The sequence below is a fragment of the Pristis pectinata genome, chromosome 1 (genome assembly GCF_009764475.1).
Source record: "Pristis pectinata isolate sPriPec2 chromosome 1, sPriPec2.1.pri, whole genome shotgun sequence".
NCBI lineage: Eukaryota > Metazoa > Chordata > Chondrichthyes > Rhinopristiformes > Pristidae > Pristis > Pristis pectinata.
The window spans coordinates 146,874,906-146,896,135 of NC_067405.1; the positions used below are offsets into that span (position 1 = coordinate 146,874,906).

The 21,230-nt window shown below is 44.0% G+C and overlaps 2 protein-coding genes across 6 annotated transcripts in view; one reads left to right on the top strand and one right to left on the bottom strand.

The window, feature by feature from the left end:
- brf1b (BRF1 RNA polymerase III transcription initiation factor subunit b) overlaps positions 1–21,230 on the bottom strand; it is a 414,814-nt gene that overhangs the window by 176,627 nt on the left and 216,957 nt on the right. The gene's annotated exons all lie outside the window — the stretch shown is intronic.
- On the top strand, positions 13,597–18,047 carry btbd6b (BTB (POZ) domain containing 6b). Of its 4 annotated transcripts, none has more exons than XM_052012416.1 (5): positions 13,597–13,750; positions 14,958–15,243; positions 15,351–15,441; positions 15,751–15,869; positions 16,598–18,047. In XM_052012416.1, the coding sequence occupies exons 2-5, from the start codon at positions 15,056–15,058 to the stop codon at positions 17,628–17,630; spliced, it is 1,431 nt and encodes a 476-aa protein (XP_051868376.1). In that variant the 5' UTR covers positions 13,597–13,750; positions 14,958–15,055; the 3' UTR covers positions 17,631–18,047. The 4 variants fall into 4 exon arrangements, with proteins under 4 accessions (XP_051868376.1, XP_051868357.1, XP_051868365.1 ...); XM_052012397.1 differs by having other exon boundaries at positions 13,605–13,979; XM_052012405.1 differs by having other exon boundaries at positions 13,606–14,862.

Here is a 21,230-nt window from a genome sequence, read left to right on the forward strand (position 1 = left end):
GCAAATTCATTGTCACATTTATGCAATCACTAAGAAGGATTGCCAGCGAACCAACTTCTTTAGGAGTTTGAGGAAAATCGGTATGTCACCAAAGACCCTTGCAAATTTCTATAGATGTACGGTGGAGAGCATTCTGACTGGTTGTATCACTGCCTGTATGGAGGCTCCAATGCACAGGATTGCAAGAGGCTGCAGAGGGTTGTAGACTCAGCCAGTTCCATCATGGAGACAACGCTCCCCACCAACGAGGACATCTTCAAGAGGCGGTGCCTCAAGAAGGCGGTATCTATCATTAAGGACCCTCATCATCTGGGACAAGCCCTATTCTCGTTACTACCATCGGGGAGGAGGTACAGGAGCCTGAAGACCCACACTCAACGATTCAGGAACGGCTTCTTCCCTCCGCCATCAGATTTCTGAACGATCCATGAACCCATGAACGCTACCTTATTAATCCTTTTATTTGCTCTATTTATTTATTTTTGTAATTTATAGATCTTATGCCTTTGTACTGTACTGCTGCCACAAAAATTTCACGTCATATGTCAGTGTTAATAAATCTGATTCTGATTCTGAAAAAAACCATGATGCTGTTCACTTATCCAATGAACCTTTGCCAGCCAACGCTTAATGTTGCACAGTGGGCAAGAGATGGGGCAATGAAGATGAGCTATGTGCCACAATGAAATTCATTCTCTGAAGCACCATCTTTCAGGCTGAAATTTTGCTTCCCTTCCTCCCTTTGGTAACCTACACTGCCTCAATCAATGCAAAAGTGCAGGAAGCCGTCTCGCTATCACGCTACCAGCATTTTACCACTGCTCGCCTTTGGACTAGCAACCTCCCTTAACTATCACATCTTCCTTGTGATGGTTTCACCCACTGGAGAACTTTTCCTCTCATGTGAGCTGTGCGACAAAACTGGTGTGCATGCCTAGAAGACGACAATTGCGTTGTTAAGCAGCCATGGTTAACAAATGAGGTAAGAGGCAGCATTGGGCTAAAAGTAAGAATTATATAAATGTGGAAATGTGTGCAGTGGGAAAGCTATGAAGAAGTGGACAGGAAGAAAATAATAGATGCAAACCAGAATGTGAAAAAGACCTAAAAGTATTTCAAAAATAATAACAAAAGATTTTTTTATAAATATTTAAGAAAGAGTGGTAAAGGGAGATGTGGCCTCGGTAAAGGCAGATGCAGGTGAGATAATCATGGATAATCAGAAATATCAGAACTGTTAAACTGGGGTCTTGTGGTAAGAGATGACTAAATAATCTGCAACACATGGGAAACAGAAAGTAAGTATAAAGTTTGCCACATAAGTGATAGAGAAATGGAGGGCTATGTGGGAGGGAAGGGTTAGATAGATCTTAGAGCAGGATAAAATGTTGGCACAACATTGTGGGCCGAAAGGCCTGTACTGTGCTGTCATGTTCTATGTTCTATAACCTTGCAGCCTTAATGGGTAAAATGGTAATTCAGAAAATAATGGGACCCAATAGTTTCATGCCAGAGCATTAAAAGGAATAGCAAAGGAATGGCAGATACCATAGTTGTACATTTTTCCAAGTTGTCCATTTGGGAATTGTGTGTCAGTGTTCAATAGTTACAAATGTCATTTTGCAAATCAATGCAAATTTAAGGAAGTGGGTGGGAGGACAAACTAACAAATTACAGACCTGTCTACGTAACATCAGTCATAGGGAGCCAGAACGAGCAAGTTCTTAGCATCAGCTTGTCAAATAAAGTCAGCCTAGACTATTTTCAAGCAGTTTGCTATCATAGTTAAAAAGGCGACGTCAATGGATATTGGATGCACAGTTCTCTGCAAAACATTGAAGGGATTTCTAGATCAGCTAATTTAGCAGGCTGTACATTTGGCTGAGTCAGAAGCCTTTCAGAAGCAATCCCACTCCCATTCTGGACGGTCAGCACTGATGGGGCGCTGCACTGTCAGAAATGCTACCTTTCAGGTAAAACGTTCAACGAAAGGCACTATCAGGTGGATGTAAAGCATCTCAAGGTATCACAAAACCAGTAGGGGAGTTATTCTTGGTCTTCTGGCTTATACTTATCTCTCAATTAACATTGATGAAAATGGATTTTTTGGTCATTATCACATTGCTTGGGGCAAAATGACTAATGTACTTCCAACGTGATGACACTTCAAAAGAACTTCATTGGCTTTAAAGAGTGTGGGTTTGATCTTCGGCACTATATAAACGCAAATCTTTTTTCCAAAATCGGAAGCAACCGCTGTGATGTGGGTTGTCAGAAGGTAGCAAACAGAGAAGGGGTGAAGAAATATATAACCTGATGTTCCTCTGAGATCGGCACTGGAGCCTCAGTTGTTTATAATGGGGTAATGACTTCAATGAGAGCTGTATGTACAGATTACACTGCCCAAGACCACAAGAAATTGCAGAGAGATGTGAACACAGCCCAGTCCATCGTGCAAACCAGTGTCCCCTCCCCTGACTCCGTTAACACTACCTGCTGCCTTGGGAAAGCAGCCAACATATTCAAGGACCCCTCCCAACCCAGTCATTCTCTCTTCTCCCCCGCCCCCCCCAGGCAGAAAATACAAAAGCTTGAGAGCATGTACCACCAGGATCAAAGACTTCTATCCTGCTGTATTCAGACTCTTAAACGGTCCTCTCAAATGCTAAAGGTGAACTCTTGATATCCCAATCTACCTCATCGTGGTCCTTGCACTTTACTTGTCTACCTGCACTGCACATTCTCTGTAACTGTAACACTATATTCTGCATTCTGTTCTCCTTTTTACTATCTTGATGTACTTATGTATGAGATGATCTGTCTGGATAAACCAGTTCCACCTCCACTGTGTTAAAAGGTTGCGTAGATGCAAGCAGGAAGCAGCTGAGATACAACGAGTGGAATTTTTCTTAATGTGAACATCTCTGACAATGCCGGCATTAATTATCCATCCCTGATTCTCCTATCGGAACTGAGTGGCTTGTTAGGTCACCAGAAGGAAGCTTGGTCGTCCTGGAATCATGTACAGATCAGATCAGATCAGATGAGGATGACAGATTTCCTTTACAGAAGGACACGGGCAAAGCCAGTTGGGTTTTTAAGAAGATCCAGCAGTTTCATAGTTATTATTGATACTATTCCAGCTGATCTGGTAGAATTCAGACTCAGTTCACTGATCAACAGTCCCGGCCTCTGGACATGAAACCAGTAACTTTACCACCATGCTACTAAATATTGAAATCATCCATTTTGGCTCTTAGAACGATAACACAGTATATCTTAATGGGAGAAAGAGTTGAACAGGAACAAAAGAATTAAGGTGACAGTATGTAGACTAAAAGCAAGTGCTTAAGTACAAACGGTAATCAGAAAGAGTAATGGAATATTGGCTTTCATCTCAGTGGAGTTTGGAACAAAATGAGAAAGTTGTTCACACCCTTGGTCAGGGTCACTGCATTCTGTTCTGGGCACTGAACCTCAGGAAAGATGTAGTGGCCTTAAAAGGAAGAATGTGCAGATCCCCAGGAACATGACTTAGGAGGACTTGGCCCTCATGTTCCTAAGACTGAGAAATAATCTAATTGAGATCTTCAAAATAATGGTGGCCTTAGAGGAAGGAATAGAGGAACTATTTCCTTTGGCAGGGGAAAGTAAATCAACAGCATATAACCATGAAATTACAGCTAGGCCAAAGTCAGGCAATGTGTAACTCCCTCCCCTGTGGCATAGGAGGCAAAATCACCCACACAATGCCAGAGCTCTCCAGTGGCACTCTGTTCCCCTCACTGCGTGCTGCTGATACGGCACATTGCAGCCAAGATAATCAGGAATTAGAAGAGAACTACACCTTCTTCCTCAGCGATGTGAGCTGGATCAGCCATAGTGGCTGTACTGCAAGCAAACCATGCACCACAGAAAGCAATCCTATCGGATGCATCACAGCTTGGTAGGCAACTGCTCTGCCCGGGACCGCAATAAAACTGCAGAGAGTTGTGGACACAGCTCGGCACATCACGGAAACCCAGCTCCCCTCCATGGACTCTGTCTACACTTCTCACTGCCTCGGTAAAGCAGCCAGCATAATCAAAGAACCCACCCGCCCCGAACATTCTCTCTTCTGCCCCGTCCCATCAGGCAGAAGATACAAAAGCCTGAAGGCAAGTACCACCAGGCTCAAGGACAGCTTCTATCCCGCTGTTATATTCCTGCTGTTATATCCACTATTGAACGGTTCCCTAGTACGATAAAATGGACTCTTGACCTCACAATCTACCTCATTATGGCCCTTGCACCTTATTGTCTGCCTGCACTGTATTTTCTCTGTAACTGTAACACTTCATTCTGCATTCTGCTATTGTTTTCCCTTGTACTACCACAATGCACTGAATTGATCTGTACAATCGGTATGCAAGACAAGTTTTTCACTGTACCTCGGCAAATGTGACAGTAATAAACCAATTCCAATTCCAATGCACTGGCCCACTGTCCCACCTTAGTATGGTTGCAAACTCCCGGGACTGACCTGAATCTCCAGGAACTGAAGTTTAATATCCTGGTTACTGCTATTAGCAAGGAGAAAATTCATCAAGAATTTCAAACAATAGTGTTTTTTCCCAACAGATATGTCAGGCAGGTGATGGTGGGGGTCAAGAGTGATGCAGTTAGCAGGAGGTTATCTGATGAAACCTCAAGGAACACATTCAGTCAGGAGTTGGCAACCTTAATTCCCAGGAAGCTGAGCTGTAAAGCAGTGTCTAATGAAGAATTGGACCCCTGTTTGCTGCTCTATAGGAGAACGAAGGCAACATTAGGGTTTGTATATAAATGGGAACTTGCAATATACAGAACTTCATCCTAGATTTCTCCAAGACTGAGAGTCCTGTCAAACAGCATCAGGTGGTTTCAGATGACAAGCTGCGGCTGGCTGTAACAAGCCTTTCCTGAAGTCACATCCACTTCCTTCCATTTCCAGATACTATAATGTTCTCTTTCAAACATTTGCATGGCCAAACTTGCTGCCAACTCCAACACAAGCAATCCCAGGAGCCCAAGTTCAGCCTCCATCTCAATGAAAGGCCTGTTTCACTTCATGAATGATATTTTGTCTATTTAGTTTCTACAGTATAGAAATAATTTTTAAGACCACTCACTGTCCCACCATCCCACCCGCACCCTCCCCCCCCCCCCCAGCCCAAAAGATCCCTATCCCAGCCAAAGTGCTTGGATCATGATCGAGGACACAAATGTGCCTGATTTTTCACTCCCCCAATTTAGGAGTGATTGAGGCCATTTTTAACCAGACACGTCACCCTGACAGAACCATGAGAGCCGACAACACTGAAATCTCTGTGCTTACTCATTGCTACAGCAGTCCAAAACTAATAGCACTAGCCTGAGCTCTGCTCTCATCTCTGTATCAACCTTTGCTTCGAAATAATTTTGCCCAGGAGCAGTGCCCCTGCTGCAGCCATGCCCTGCAGCTGAACAATCTCCAGCTCACTCCTAAAAGCTTCCCCCAAATTCACTCTCAGGAAATTTTTAACTGAAGCCCCCCTCATGACTGACTCTTCCCAGAGGAGGAAACAGTCTAACTGCAACAGGGTTCAATCCTGACCTCGGGCGCTGTCTGTGTGTGGGGTTTGGACGTCTTCCCTGTGTCTGTGTGGGTTTCCTCCGGATGCTCCGGTTTCCTCCCACATCCCAAAGATGTGCGGGTTGGTAAGTAAATTGGCTGCTGTAAGTTAGCCCTAGTGTGTGGCTGAGGGGTAGAATCTGCGGAGCATAGGCGGGAATGTGGGGAGAATAAAATGGGATTAGTGTTGGATTAGCGTAGATAGACAGCTGATGGTCGGTGAGGAATTGGTGCACTTCCAGCGATGTCGTTCTCTATGCAAAATAAAGGTCTTTATGAACTGGCACCAAAGAAAAAGATCATGAAAGCTGCCAGATAGTTGGAAGAAACCAATCCAGCTCACAAAGGTTCTCCAGGGACAGTAACTGTCGCGTTGACGTAGATGGAGATGGATGTACCTGCCTCTATTAGACCCCATGATATGGTCAACTCCTTTCTTTTTCAATCTTTTTATCGAATTTCAAATTAATTCAAATTAATATACATAACATTAGTGATTATACACATGGTGCAGAGAGATCGGGATAACAGTAATAACAGTTAATATATAAACTCACAAGGAGTAAAATATATAATCTGAACCTCCCGCTCTCTTGCTAAGTGAGCATGATACAAAAAAAATTGAAAAGAAATTTAATTATATGAAAAAAAGAACCCCCAAATCAAAAAAAAAACAAACAAAAGCAAACCAAAAACTTCAAAAAGAAAAACTGGACTGATATTTCTTCCGTTAAAAAAAACATTATTATGTCGTTAGCTCCGCTCCTCTATATTCAAAGGTTATTGGAAGGAATTGGAAAAAGGTCTGCTTATATCATATGGAAATACTGAATAAATGGGCTCCAAACTTCCTCAAATTTAAGTGAAGGATCAACAATACCACTCCTAATTTTTTCTAAGTTTAAACATGTTATAGTTTGAGAAAACCATTGAAATGTGGTAGGAGGTATCAGGTCCTTCCATTTAAATAGAATGGATCTCTTGGCCATTAATGTAACAAAAGCAATCATACGACAAGCTGAAGCAAATAAATGCCCAGAATCTATCACTGGTAACCCAAAAATTGCAGTAATAGAATGGGGTTGTAGATCAATATTCAATACAGTTGAAATAATATTAAAAATGTCTTTCCAATATTTTTCCAAAAGAGGACAGGACCAAAACATATGTGTCAGGGAACCCACCTCCGAATTACATCTGTCACATATAAGATTCATATGGTGATATGGTCAACTCTTAATAGTGCAGAAGGCCACTCAAGAATTCAAGGCCATTAAAGATAGAAACAAACAGTGTTATTTACATTCTATGTGCAAATATACACAAGTAGCAAACAACTTACTTTACACGATGGTTTTAGCACAGGAGAATCAGATAAGAAAAGACATACAAGGATACTGCCAGGACTTGAGGGACTGAGTTATAGGAGAGGTTGGCAGGCTAGGACTTTATTCCCTAGAGCATAGGAGACTGAGAGGTGATCTTATAGAGCTGTATAAAATCATGAGGGGCATAGATAGGGTAAAAATGCACTCAGTTGTTTTCCCAGGGTTAGGGAATCAAGAACTAGTGGGCATAGGTTTAAGGTGAGAGGGGAAAGATTTAGTAGGGACTTAAGGTACAACTTTTTAACACAAAGGATGGTATCTTTAGGGAATGAGCTGCCAGAGGAAGTGGTTGAGGCAGGTACAGAAACAACTTTTAAAAGACAGTTGGACAGGTACATGGATTGGAAAGGTTTAGAAGGTTAATGGCCAAACACTGGCAAATGGGGTTAGCTTGGATGGGGTATCTTGGTCGGCATGGACCAGTTGAGCTGAAGGGCCTGTTTCCGTGCTGTATGACTCTATGGCCAGACATTTAAGGAGATATTAAAACTGGTAACCAAAGGGTGACCAATGATATATCCTTTTAAAGAGGGCCTTGGAAGACAGAGAGGTAGAGAGATTTAGAGAGAGTTAGGATCGGGAACTGAAGGCACAGCCTCCAATATTGAAGCAGTTAGAGAAAAAAATTCCTACATTTCTCACATGCTCATTTCACACAGATACCACCCTTTGTGTAAAAAAGTTGCCCCTCATGTTCCTATTAAATCATTCCCCTCTCACCTTCAACCTATGCCCTCGAGTTCTTCATTGCCCAACCCTGGGAAAAAGACTGAGTGCATTCACCCTATCTATGCCCCTCATAATTTTATACACTATAATATTAACAACTTGGATGAGAATGTAGGTGGATGGTTAATAAGTTTGCAGATGACTCTAACATTGGTGGTATAACGGACAGCAAAGAAGATTATATAAGATTACAATGGGAGCTTGATCAACTGGGCCAGTGGCTGAGGAATGGCACGGTAGCGTAGCGGTTAGCGTGACGCTATTACAGCGCCAGCGATCGGGGTTTGATTCCCGTCACTGTCTGTAAGGAGTTTGTACGTTCTCCCGTGTCTGCGTGGGTTTCCTCCTGATGCTCCGGTTTCCTCCCACATTGCAATGACGTATGGGTAGATTAATATGGGTTTAATATGGGCAGCATGGACTTGTTGGGCCAGAAGGGCCTGTTACCATGCTGTAAATAAAATTTAATTTAATTTTAAAAATTTAAAATTTAGATGGAGTTTAATTCAGAGAACTGCGAGGTAGAAGTAAATTGGAACATTTTAAGCTGAGACATAATGATAGGGCAGAAGCACACTGTTTCAAACAAGTAAGAGGTAAACTGTTCAGGCAAAAAGGTTAGGGCACTGGATAAGACAGCAGACAGAAAAATGGGACATTATTTGGAAAAAATAGCATAGGGAAAAGATATGGTTTGTATGGTTACAAGAGCTAGGAGTTCCTGAGCAGGATTTCACCTCTGGTGGTAACAGCGTGATTCTGAGAAAAGAGCTAGGGAGTTAATCTGCACTTAAAACAAGTGTGTAATTAATAGACATTGAAAAGCAAACATTTCTGCCTCCTCTCTTCTTCAGGCATGCTCTCCAGGATCAGGATAAAGCTAAATTCATTAACAGCGTTGGAATAATGTCAAGAATCACAAACTCACTCAAGATTCTTGACATTATTGAATTTCAAAAAGCTGTCAAGTAACGATGTTGAAGCTTAAGAGTCAATAGCTGTTAACAAAGTCTCCAATATACAAAAGTACAGCTTTTTTGATGGCAGAGTTACACGGATCACGCTGGTCTCAGATTCAGTGCTGAGTGAGGGAAGGAACTCCCAAAATTCCAGGTGTACACACATATTAGTCCAAGGATAACATGGAACCCCGGAGCATCCCTCCCCACCACCCCTGCCCAGCTGAGGCTCAAATACCAGTGAGCTCACATGAGGAAAGGATGCCCAGATAAAGTATAAAATAAGATATCTTTATTAGTCACATGTACATCGAAACACACAGTGAAACACATCTTTTTTTGTGTAGAGTGTTCTGGGGGCAGCTTGCAAGTGTCGCCACGCTTCCGGCACCAACATAGCATGCCCACAACTTCCTAACCCGTACTTCTTTGGAATGTGGGAGGAAACTAGAGCACCCGAAGGAAACCCACGCAGACACAGGGAGAACATACAACCTCCTTACAGACCGCGGCCGGATTTGAACCCGGGTCGCTGGTGCTGTAAAGCCTCACGCTAACCGCTACACTACTGTGCCTGCCCTGTGTACAAGCAACAACGCCTGGGATCAAAGAACTTCGAGGAGAATGTGGAGAGAAAAGTCGGAGATCAGTCTGAATACACATTACACTTCTCTACGAGGTTGTCAACCATGATTCACTGGATTGTCAGGATGTCCCATCTCCAAACCCTGCTCTGGTGATTTCAGATAACTGATGAAGAGCTACAATGCAGATGGGACGTTAAGCTGATCAAATCTTAAAGGTGAACATGGCAGGAGATTCCTTCTGATGCCGTGACCAACCTCAAAAAATGTAATCTGTTGACTCGTAGCTCTGCTAATTATGGAACCCTGCCATGGAATAGATTGCTACTGCAATTTCTGCATCACCAGTCACCACATTTAGAACATACTTTAGTGATCAAGATAGAATAAAAATAAAAGGATTTCTTTTTCTCCTTTCTAATTTATTACAACCACATTACTCGATAGTTGAGCACAGTGGAGATCCTTATGCCTTATAACCTGAACCCATCTGTTCCTCTGATGTGATTTAAAAGCCTTATAAATAGGATATTTTACTAATAATGAGGTATAATTAAAGAACAGTAAGCTGCTCACAATTCCCAGTACTTATCTCGATAATAATATCCTTTAGTTTCATTGGGTTCATAGTATTACCTCTATCCTGCTGTCCACACCCAGCACCAGTTCAATCACTGTCTCTGGGCTACAGTGAGAGTGCCCACTCTCTGAGCAGGAAATGTTTGGGGTGATAATCATGACAACGCTCAGCATCCAGACTACATAAAAGACATCAGATGAAGACAGGTTCAGCAGCACGTAACATGCCCTCAACACTCACCGACTTGGGTTTAAACCATCATGACCAAGTCCCAGAGGTAATCTACATCAAGACACTGCATCTCAACAGAAAGCACCAGAAATGAGGAAGAGAGACAATTGGAGGAGGAGAGAACTTATATAAGGGATGGGTCACTCTGGTGTAAAGTATCTATGGGGCTTGGAAATATCACAATTGGTACCTCAGTCAATAGATTGTGAATAGTTGGGGCCCAAGCACCAATCCCTGCAGTACTCCATTAGTCACAGGCTACCAACCTGACCATGACTCGTTCCATTAATATTTGTGCTTTCTCTTAATATTACCCCAGCTCTAACCTTGTTCACCAGCTTCCTTTGGAACCTAATCGAAGGTCGTCACTAAATCCAAATACACCATGTCCACTGGTTCCCCATTATCTACTCTACTAGATACATCCTCAAAGATCACAGTTCAGTGCATGATTTCTGCTTCATAAACACATGATGATTCTGCTCAATCACATTATCATTTTCCAAATATTTTGATATCATAGATTTCAGCATTTTCCCAACCACCAATGTCAGGCCAACAGGTGGTAGTTTCATTTTATCTTTCCCTCTTTTATATAATGGGATCACATGTGCCACCTTCTAATCAGAATTGGAATTGGTTTATTATTGTCACTTGTACCAACGTACAGTGAAAAACTTATTTTGCATACCATTCACACAGTGCATTGAGGTAGTACAATACAGAATGCAGAGTAAAGAGTCACAGATCCAGAGAAAGTGCAGTGCAGGTAGAAAATAAGGTGCAAAGTCACAATAAGGTAGATTGTGAGGTCAAGAGTCCATCTTATCATACTAGGGGACTGTTCAATAGTCTTATAACAGCGGGATAGAAGCTGTCCTTGAGCCCGGTGCTACTTGTTTTCAGGCTTTTGTATCTTCTACCCGATGGGAGAGGGGAGAAGAGAGAACGTCCCGGGTGGGTGTGGTCTTTTGATTATGCTGACTGCTTTACCGAGGCAGTGAGAAGTGTAGACAGAGTCCACAGAGGGGAGGCTGGTTTCTGCGATGCGCTGTGCTGTGTCCATAACTCTGCAGTTTCTTGCGGTCCCAGGCAGAGCAGTTGCCATAGCAAGCCATGATGCATCCGGATAGGATGCTTTCTATGCATTGATAAAAGTTGGTGAGGGTCAATCTACAGAAACCATTCCAGAACCTAGAGAATTTTGGAAAGAATGCATTCTTTGATAAAGAATTTTATCCCCATAGTCATCTCTTTTGAGCCTCTGGGAAGTTAATAGGTCCCTGGAAATTATCAGTTGTCAAACACATAACTTCTCCATTATTATCTCTTCACTAAACACTAATTTCTTGTATTTCTTCATTTGCAGGACAATCTTGATTCCCTGTTATTTCTGAGATTTAGCAACATGCTGAAAAGAATTCATGGTCACTATTTAAATGCAAGTCTTTCTACTTTTATCTTTGCTTTCATACTTAGTTATAACTCGGCAAGTGTTTTAGAACATTGGCTGGTTTCTGTTTATTTAAATTTACCGGCAGAATCACTGAACAATAATGACCAATGTTCTCCTTCATAAACCCAATGGTACTGAAGCTATGTGTACGCATCTCTAACACTGGGGTTTTCTTCTTCATAGGGCAGTCCCTCAGGATCAAGGGTGACTTGCTTCCCTTCTTGAGATCTGAGGTGACCCATGAGATTGATGTGGGAACTGCAGACTCTTCCAGCAATAGGACATGACTGCCTCGGTGAAGCAGCCAACATAATCAAAGACATTAGTCCTCACAGAGACTGGTGAGGTACACTAGTTAGTTAGCACAATAGCTTGCCTTCATGGAGCAAATGTAAGATGGGGCTGAATTTCTGTGGGCAGACCAATTTGAAGAGTGCCTCACAGTCCCTCCTGCCTGACAGTCAAAGCCTTATATCAGGTCAAAATACACTAATGTGGTTACAATTGCTCCTTGCATTTCTCTTGAAGCTGGTGAAGACCATGCCCACTGTGCCTGCCTTTGAATGAAGAAAACTGACAGCACTTTCTGGGAGCACTTATTCAGCCACAAGAGTGAGGTGGCTGAGGAGGACCCTGATGATGACTTTCCATGTGGTAGACGGCAGGGAGACCTCGATGTCATTACTACATTTGGACTTTGTCTCTTTTTTTTAATGTAGTCATGGGTTTTAATGTAGTCTTGAATATCACCATTCACTTTGAGATCTGGACATCACTAACAAGGCCGACATTTTCTGCCCATCCCTAACTGCCCTTGAAAAGTTGGCAGTGAGCCACTTTCTTGAACCGCTACTTCCATTGGGCCACTGGAGAGGGACTTCCAGGATTTAGGCCCAGCTACAATGAAGGGTTTGTCATATATTTCCAAGTCAGGATGGTGTGTGACGTGGAGGGGAATTTTATTTGTCCCCTTTGACGCTCACCAATTTTTATCGATGCACCATAGAAAGCATCCTATCTGGATGCATCACAGCTTGGTTTGGCAACTCCTCTGCTTGGGACTGCAAGAAACTGCAGAGAGTTGTGGACACAGCTCAGCACATCATGGAAACCAGCCTCCCCTCCATGGACTCTTGTCTATACCTCTCACTGCCTTGGTGAAGCAGCCAGCATAATCAAAGACCCCACCCACCTGGGTCATTCTCTCTTCTTCGCCCTCCCATCAGGTAGGAGATACAGGAGCCTGAGGGCGCGTACCACCAGGCTCAAGGACAGCTTCTACCCCACTGTGATAAGACTATTGAACGGTTCCCTTATACGATGAGATGGACTCTTGACCTCACAATCTACCTTGTTGTGACCTTGCACCTTATTGTCTACCTGCAATGCACTTCCCTGTAGCTGTTACACTTTACTCTGTATTCTGTTATTGTTTTACCCTGTACTACCTCAATGCACTGTGTAATGAATTGATCTGTATGGATGGTATGCAAGACAAGTTTTTCACTGTACCTTGGTACAGGTGACAATAATAAACCAACACTGATACCAATACCACATGTAGTGACACACATGACGGACTTGGTGTGAAGATGGGACATCTCCACAAGGACTGTGTGCTGGTCACAGTGCTGTCAAGGACAGATGCACCTGCCACAGGTCGACTGCGGAGGACAAAGTCGAGAAGGTTTATTCCACATGTATCCCTCATCACCAGCCGCAAACCCAGCACTCTGTGATTGTCATCGAAGACCCCACCCAAAGTACATTCTGTGCACTTTCTAGTTTCCCTGCTTCCTCCAAGAGTCGCCATCATTCTGATAGCTTTGTGGTGCCGCTTGCCACAATTCCTCATCAAGCTGCCCAGTGCTTGATCAACAAAGCTTGAACGCTTTGTAATATAACAGGTGCCCTTTAAATCCCACATCCGGCAAGGGCACGGATGTTTATTCAGGATCTCGGAGTCCCTCTGCTGTTGTAGGCAGGGATCGTTTGGGAAAAAGAGAACTGTTTCCCTGTAAGCCCAACCCCCCCACCTCTTGTGTCACTTCCAATTCCTGAATCGTTTGGTTTTTGAAGAGGGGAGGGAGGAATAGAGCTTGATCATGGCTTCCTGCTACTGCGAGCTCCGCGGGACCCAAACTTTGGTCGTCTTTTCTCGCCTCGCCGACCTCAGCTAAAGGCAGCCCAGGTACGGTCGCGGCCGGAGAAACATCTCAGCTCGGCGGATCGACCAACAAATGGCGTTCTGATGCAGGGAGCTGGAGTGATTAGTGGCCTCTGAGAACGGCGGAGCGGGCTCTGTGCGCCACAAGCCGTCCGTCCGCTTGCTGTTATTAATGTAATATTAATTATTTCTTAAAAGCGGGCTGCATTTATGATCAAGCCGGAGGGGTGCAGGTTAATTCATCGGTGGCGGGGTAACTGTTTCTTTTTTCTTGCTTTGTTGCTGACCGATTTAAAAACTAATTAATGGACTGAACTTGCGGGCTTCGATTTCTAAGCCAACTTTTTTTCATCGGTTTTAACCAGTCGATGATTTAACACAACCGGTGGAATTAATCTGTAAATATAAATATTGCTGTGTCGGATCACTCCATAATTGTGTGTGTGTGTGTGGGTGGGTTGATTAAAGATTGACATGCAAATCTCTCTCTGGCCCTTCCCTTTCTTGCTTGCATTTCAGTATTCCGCTCAATCGTTGCTGAGCTGGTTCGGATTTCATCGCCGCCCCCTTGTTTCTCTCTGCTTCCCCCCCCCCCCCCCCCCCCCCCCCCCTTTATTATTGGAGCTTGGTGTTTGGGTTAGGTTGGGTTGGTATCACGTGAACACCTGCTGTTAGTAAAAGGGGCGACCAGCAACATCGGATAGTTTGTAGACTGCAGCAAGCTTTCGCGTAGATCGGGATTAAACAAAATACCTCCTTGTGCGTTGCCGTTCGCTGAGAATTGGACCCAGCAGCAAAAAGAAAAAACCTTCTTAGTCTAAGACGTAGATGCCATCAACTTCTGCCTCAGAAGTGACCGAAATCTTGCAGAGACAAATCTGACGATTTTTTAAAAATCGAAACATTTTAAAAAGCGCGCACAGAGCTCGGTGGATATTTACTGGACTTTTTTTTTCTTTGGGATTTAAGTCGGAGGACGCGAAGGAAGGACGATTTGTTTTTTTTAAAAAAAATCGTTAGATCTGCTTCGAGAGGGTGAAATAAACTTTTAACTGCAAATCTGGCTCGCATCCACTGGTGGAAAATTAAACTAAAGCAGTCCAGGATCTTTATGTTGCTGGTGAAATATATTCAGGGTTAGTAAATAAGTTTTCTTTCCCCTCCCCAGTTCTTATTGCGGGTGTGAATTAAGGGAGACTGTCCGGTTTAATGACTATTTCTCCCTTTCTAGAAACCCTGAAAAAGTCCAAGAGTGTGAAAAGAGGGTCCAGCGATAGCGGCAGGCTGCCAGCTTGCTATGAGATTGTAACTATTTCTCTGGGCAAGAAGATGGCTGCGGAACTGTATCCATCGAAACACAGCAACAGCCAGCACAACAGCGAGCACAGCGGGAACAGCGCGGTGAGCGCTTCCAAGAGGAGCTTGTTGCTTCGTCAGGGTCAACAGAAACCCCTCAACAACAACCACATCCACAACAACACCAACTGGCAGTCTTTCTACCCTACCCTGCGGGAAAGGTGAGCGCCCCTTCCACCACCCCGCCCTCCCGGTAAGACACATCACCCGCTAAAGTTTATTTTTTTGTTGTTGGTTTAAAACCTGTCTTGCACTTTGCTCGCCCCAGGAATGCCATGATGTACAATAACGAACTGATGGCAGACGTGCACTTCATCGTGGGGTCTCCGGGAGCATCGCAGAGAGTTCCAGCTCACAAGGTGTGTGTGCGTAAACACGGGCTCCCTCAAATAAAAACACTTCTGTTCATTTATCGACGCTAATTAAAAACCAGAAGAGGATTGCAAGAGGGGCAGGGAATCCGAGGTATTTTTTACATATAATTAGCGACTTAAAAGTAGAAACCGACAGCGCCTCCTGGCAACTATATTCACTGTAATTTTAAAACAGTTAAATTAGAGAGAAGGGAATGTGTTTTGTGCGTGTAAAGTCTTGTATGGGGAGGGGTGCTCATCATCCGTGTGCCGCGCTGTGATCTTTTGTTTTGAACTTGTGCCGTTCCCTTCCAGTACATTTTGGCGGTCGGCAGTTCGGTTTTCTACGCTATGTTCTACGGGGAACTGGCCGAGAATAAATCCGACATCCACATTCCAGACGTGGAGCCCGCCGCTTTCCTTATTTTGCTAAAGTAAGGAGACTTGTGTATGTTTGGCTCTGGGGGAGGGGGAGACGGGGAGTATGATGCGGGCGGAATATTTACACTCCATTCTGAAGCACTAATAATCTTTTGGACTGACATCTCGTTCAGTGGTGAACGTAGAACTGCACAGTATCGGAACAGGCCCTTCGGCCCACCATGTATATGCTGACCATTATGCCAGATGAAACTAATCCCATCTTCATTTTACTTTTTTTTTGCATTATTTACTTATTTTGTAATTTATGGTAATTCTTGTGTCTTTATCCTGTACCGCTGCTGCAAAACAACGAATTTCACTTCATAAGTCAGTGATGATAAACTTGATTCTGACCCGCTGGCATGATCCATTCCCTGCCTGTTTATGTGCCTGTCTAAATGCCTCCGAAACACCACCATCGTATCTGCCTCACCACCTCCCCTGGCAGTGCATTGTAGGCACCCACCACTCTGTGTAAATAGAAACTCCCCCCCACCCCCACCTTAAAACTACGCCCTGTAGTATTTGACATTTCCACCCTGGGGAGAGAGATGCTATCTGCTATGCCTCTCATAATTTCTATAAACCAATCAGGTGAATAACTCTTCAGTGGGTGGGGTTTTTGCAGGTGGGATGGGGATTTTTAAGGTGATTTCTCCTGTGGATGTTTTAGTTTTAATTGTGAATTACACTTTTTGTTGGTTATAATTGTAAGACTTGTGCCCTTGCCTGTCTGCAGGTATTTGTACAGTGATGAGATTGACTTGGAGGCAGATACAGTGCTGGCCACTCTGTATGCTGCCAAGAAGTACATTGTCCCTTACCTAGCGAAAGCCTGCGTCAACTTCCTGGAGACCAGCCTGGAGGCCAAGAACGCCTGCATTCTGCTGTCACAGAGCAGGCTGTTCGAGGAGCCTGAGCTGACCCAGCGTTGCTGGGAGGTGATCGATGCCCAGGCAGAGCTAGCCCTGAGGTCTGAGGGCTTCTGCGAGATTGACCTGCAGACTCTGGAGATCATCCTGTCCCGGGAGACACTGAACACCAAGGAGGTGGTGGTGTTCGAGGCCATTGTGAGCTGGGCAGAGGCAGAGTGCAAGAGGCAAGGCCTGCCGCCCAGTGCCCGGAACAAGAGGAGCGTGCTGGGCAAGGCCCTCTACATAGTGCGCATCCCCACCATGTCACTGGAGGAGTTCGCCAATGGCGCCGCGCAGTGTGACCTGTTGACTCTGGAGCAGACTCACGACATCTTCCTGTGGTACACGGCAGTCAACAAGCCTCAGCTGGAGTTCTCCACTGCCCAGAGGAAGGGGCTGGCTCCTCAGCGCTGCCACCGGTTCCAGTCCTCTGCTTACCGCAGCAACCAGTGGAGGTACCGGGGCCGGTGTGACAGCATCCAGTTCGCCGTGGACAAACGGGTCTTCATCGCCGGGCTCGGGCTGTATGGCTCAAGCTGCGGCAAGGCGGAGTACAGCGTGAAGATTGAGCTTAAGCGGCAGGGGGTGGTCCTGGCTCAGAACTTCACCAAGTTTGTCTCGGACGGCTCCAGCATCACGTTCTCGGTCTGGTTCGAGCACCCGGTGCAGGTGGAGCAGGACACCTTTTATACCGCCAGCGCCATCCTGGACGGCAACGAACTGAGCTACTTTGGGCAGGAGGGGATGACGGAGGTGCAGTGCGGCAAAGTGACGTTTCAGTTCCAGTGCTCGTCCGACAGCACCAACGGCACAGGAGTGCAAGGGGGGCAGATCCCAGAACTCATTTTCTATGCCTGAGCAAGGACTTGTTAAACCTCCCCACCTTGGAAATCACAAACAAATGGACATTCTGCATTCAACTGCTGCTAACCCAAGGGAGTGTGGCAAGAATCTGATTTCTTGCTGCTTCTACTGATAATATATTAAACTGCAGACACTGGTCCTATTGGATCAACTGTCAACTCAAACTATCTTAAATTGAAGGAATGTTTGATTGTAAATTAATTTTATTTATTTATAATGGCTAGAGAGTATTATTATTGGACACACTGAAGCTGCAATGGCCAGTGTTCAGTAGTGCACTCATTTTGTGCTTTTTTTTTTGTACAGAAGTGCTGTTTAAAATGGCTTAATGACTGATGAATGACATTTCAACACCTCTGTGTACTTGCAACTGATGAACTTGTACAGTATAAAGATTTTTACATGATTATACATTAGCCTGAAGTTGTCTTTATTGCTGCTTAGGAAGGGAGAAGCAACTGGGTGCTAAATATGGCAAATCAATTACTTCTCATTAACCCACATTTTCTGACAGTGCTTTTCCTGTTCTATCTTGAATAGTGACATTGTGGTGTCATTGTCTCTATCACTGATTTTCTCTTCTCTGGGAAAGTTTAGGTTAGGAGCTCCTTCCTCAGTGTTACCAGTAGCCCAAATTTGAATCACCTTCAAGCTTTACACCAAATTACTCACTACATGCCTAAATTATTAATGTAAATTTTGAACAGATGTTTCTAGTGCTGAACCATTTTCTACCGTTCTCAGTTTGAGTATGCCTATCCTCATTTAGTCAATTTGCTGAGCACTCTCTTGTTTATCCAAGTCATAAAGTAATATAGCACAGTACTAATTTCTATTCTTCTATCTACCACCAATTCTCCTGTTCTATCCATGGATTCCTAGTCAGTATTACTGCATAATAGACATTAAGCTCCACTTGTTAGCAGGTCCAGAGGCTTGGAAAGAAGAGGAGGTAACCTTCATAATACTAAATTGCTTCACAATACCTTCCCCAGCTCTCCCTACTCAGACCTAAAGATTCTCAGATCCAAATGCTTAATCAAAGCACAACATCAACCGCTGTGTATAATGAGCAGCAGCACAAACCCGAGTGTGCAAGTGTGTCAACCCAAACGGCAAAGTTGGCCAGAACCAGCAAGTACTCAGCAATAACACTGAAAAGTTTGGTTACTGGAACTGAACAAATACAAAGCTCAAAACTCAACCTAGGGTCAAACGTGATAGCAAGGTTGCAAAATATCCTGGATAGTGACAGGGTGCAAGAGAGTAGTGAGGAGGACTGAGACAGGCAGCCTGTGTCCCCTGAACCACAAATAGCCCATTAGAACAAAAAATGGAGGAATTAAATAGAATCATGAGAGAATTAATATTAGGAGAACTAATATTAAAGGCTGATGAGGTTTAAGATCCGATGGTTTGCATTCTAAGATCCTAAAAATATTGTGATTGTAATTTCCCCAAAAATCCTTACATTCTGGGTAAGTAACAGGCTTGGAAAATTGTCAATACTTGGAGGGAGGGGAAACAAAAAGCTAATTATAGGTTGGTTAGCCTGATGTCCATTATCTGAAAAATGTTAGAATTAATTATGAAGCAGAACACTCGGAAAGTCATAATTTAATCAAGCTGTGTCAACATGGCTTCATGAGGGGAACTGTTGCTTGATGCATAAGAGCAACAAACAATGTGCCAGAGGAACTCAGTGGGTCGAGCAGCATCCGTGGGAGGAAAGGAATTGTCGACCTTTCGGGTTCAAACCCTGCATCAGGACAGAGAGGGTTTGACCAGAAACATCGACAATTTCTTACCTCCCACAGATGCTGCTCGACCTGCTGATCTCCTCCAACACATTGTTGCCCCAGCTTCCAGCATCTGCAGTCTCTTGTGTCTCCTGATGAATTTTTTAGAGCTTTTCCTGTGGAAGTTACAGCCGGCGTGGACAAAGGGGAAATCAGTAGATGTAATATATTTGGATTTTATATGTGTAAACAAAGACTTGCCTTGGAAATCTTTAAACCTTCCCCTTCTCAGCTTAAACCTACGCCCTCTAGTATTTGACATTACCACCCTGGGAAAAAGACTCTGTTTATCTCTTCCTCTCAAAATTTGATTAACTTCTATCAGGTTGCACTTCAGCTTCCGATGCTCCAGAGAAAACAACCCAAGTCTGTCCAACCTCTCCTTACACCTAACACTCTCTAATCTAGGCAGCATGCTGGTGAACATCTTCTGGACCCTCTCCAAAGCCTTCAAACCCTTTGTACAGTTTGGCAATCAGAACTGCACACAATACTCCAAGTGTGGCATAGCCAAAGTTTTATACAGCTGCAACATGACTACTCAACATCTCAACCAATGAAAGCAAGCGTGTGATACGCCGCCTTTACCCCTCTATCTACCTGTGCTGCCACTTTCAGGGAGCTACCAATTTGCACACTGCAAGATCCCTCAGTACATCAATGCTCCTAAGGGTCCTGCCACTTATTGTATTCTTACATTTGACCTCCCAAAATGTAACCCCTCACAAACTGAGCAATACAGCATGGATACAGGCCCTTCGGCCCAACCAGTCCATGCCGATCACATTGTCCACCCAGCTAGTCCCAATTTCCTGCGTTCGGCCCATATCCCTCCAAGCCCCGCCCCTCCATGTACCTATCCAAGTGCTTCTTAAATGATACTGTTGTACCTGCCTCACCCACTTCCTCTGGCAGCTCATTCCATATACACACCCCATCCTCCAAGTGGAAAGGATACCCCTCAGGTCCCTTTTAAATCTTCCCCCCTCACCCTAAACCCATGCCCCCTAGTTTTAGACTTCCCTACCCTGGGGAAAAGACTGTTACCGTCCACCTTATCTATGGCTCTCATGATTTTAAACACTTTTATAAGGTCGCCCCTCATTCTCCTACGTTTCAAGGAATAAAGACCTAGCTTGTCCTGATTAAACTCCCCCATGATTACTGCTGATTCTCTGGCCGTCTATAATGTGGGAAAATGTGAAGTTGTTTACTTTGGATGGAGGATGATAAAACAGATTATTATTCAAATGGAAGGACCACAGAAAGCTGTGGCACAAAGGGAATTGGGGATCCTCATACACAAAATACAGAAAGCTGGCACAGAGGTGCAGCAGGTAATTGGGATGACTAATGGTATGCTGGTTTTTATTTCGTGGAAGTTAAGAGTATAAAAATTGAGAACTGCAACTGTACAAGGCACTAATGAGGCCACATCTAGAGTACTGTGAACAGTTTGAGATAACGTTATCATTGGATGCAGTTCCGATAAGGTTCACTTGGATGATTCTGGGTATGAAACTGTCATATAAGGAAAGGCTGAACAGATTGCATCTGCACTCATTACAGCTCAGAATGAGAAGTAATGTAATCAAAACATATAAAATACTTAGGGAATGGACATGGTAAATACTGGGAAGATGCTTCCTCTCATGGAAGAGTCAAGCACCAAAGGGCATGGTCTCAGAATAAAGCAGTCACCACTTAAAAGAATGAGATGAAGAATCATTTTACTCAAATGGCTGTGGGTATTTAGAATCCCATGCCCTGAAAGGCTGAATCTGAAGAGACTCAA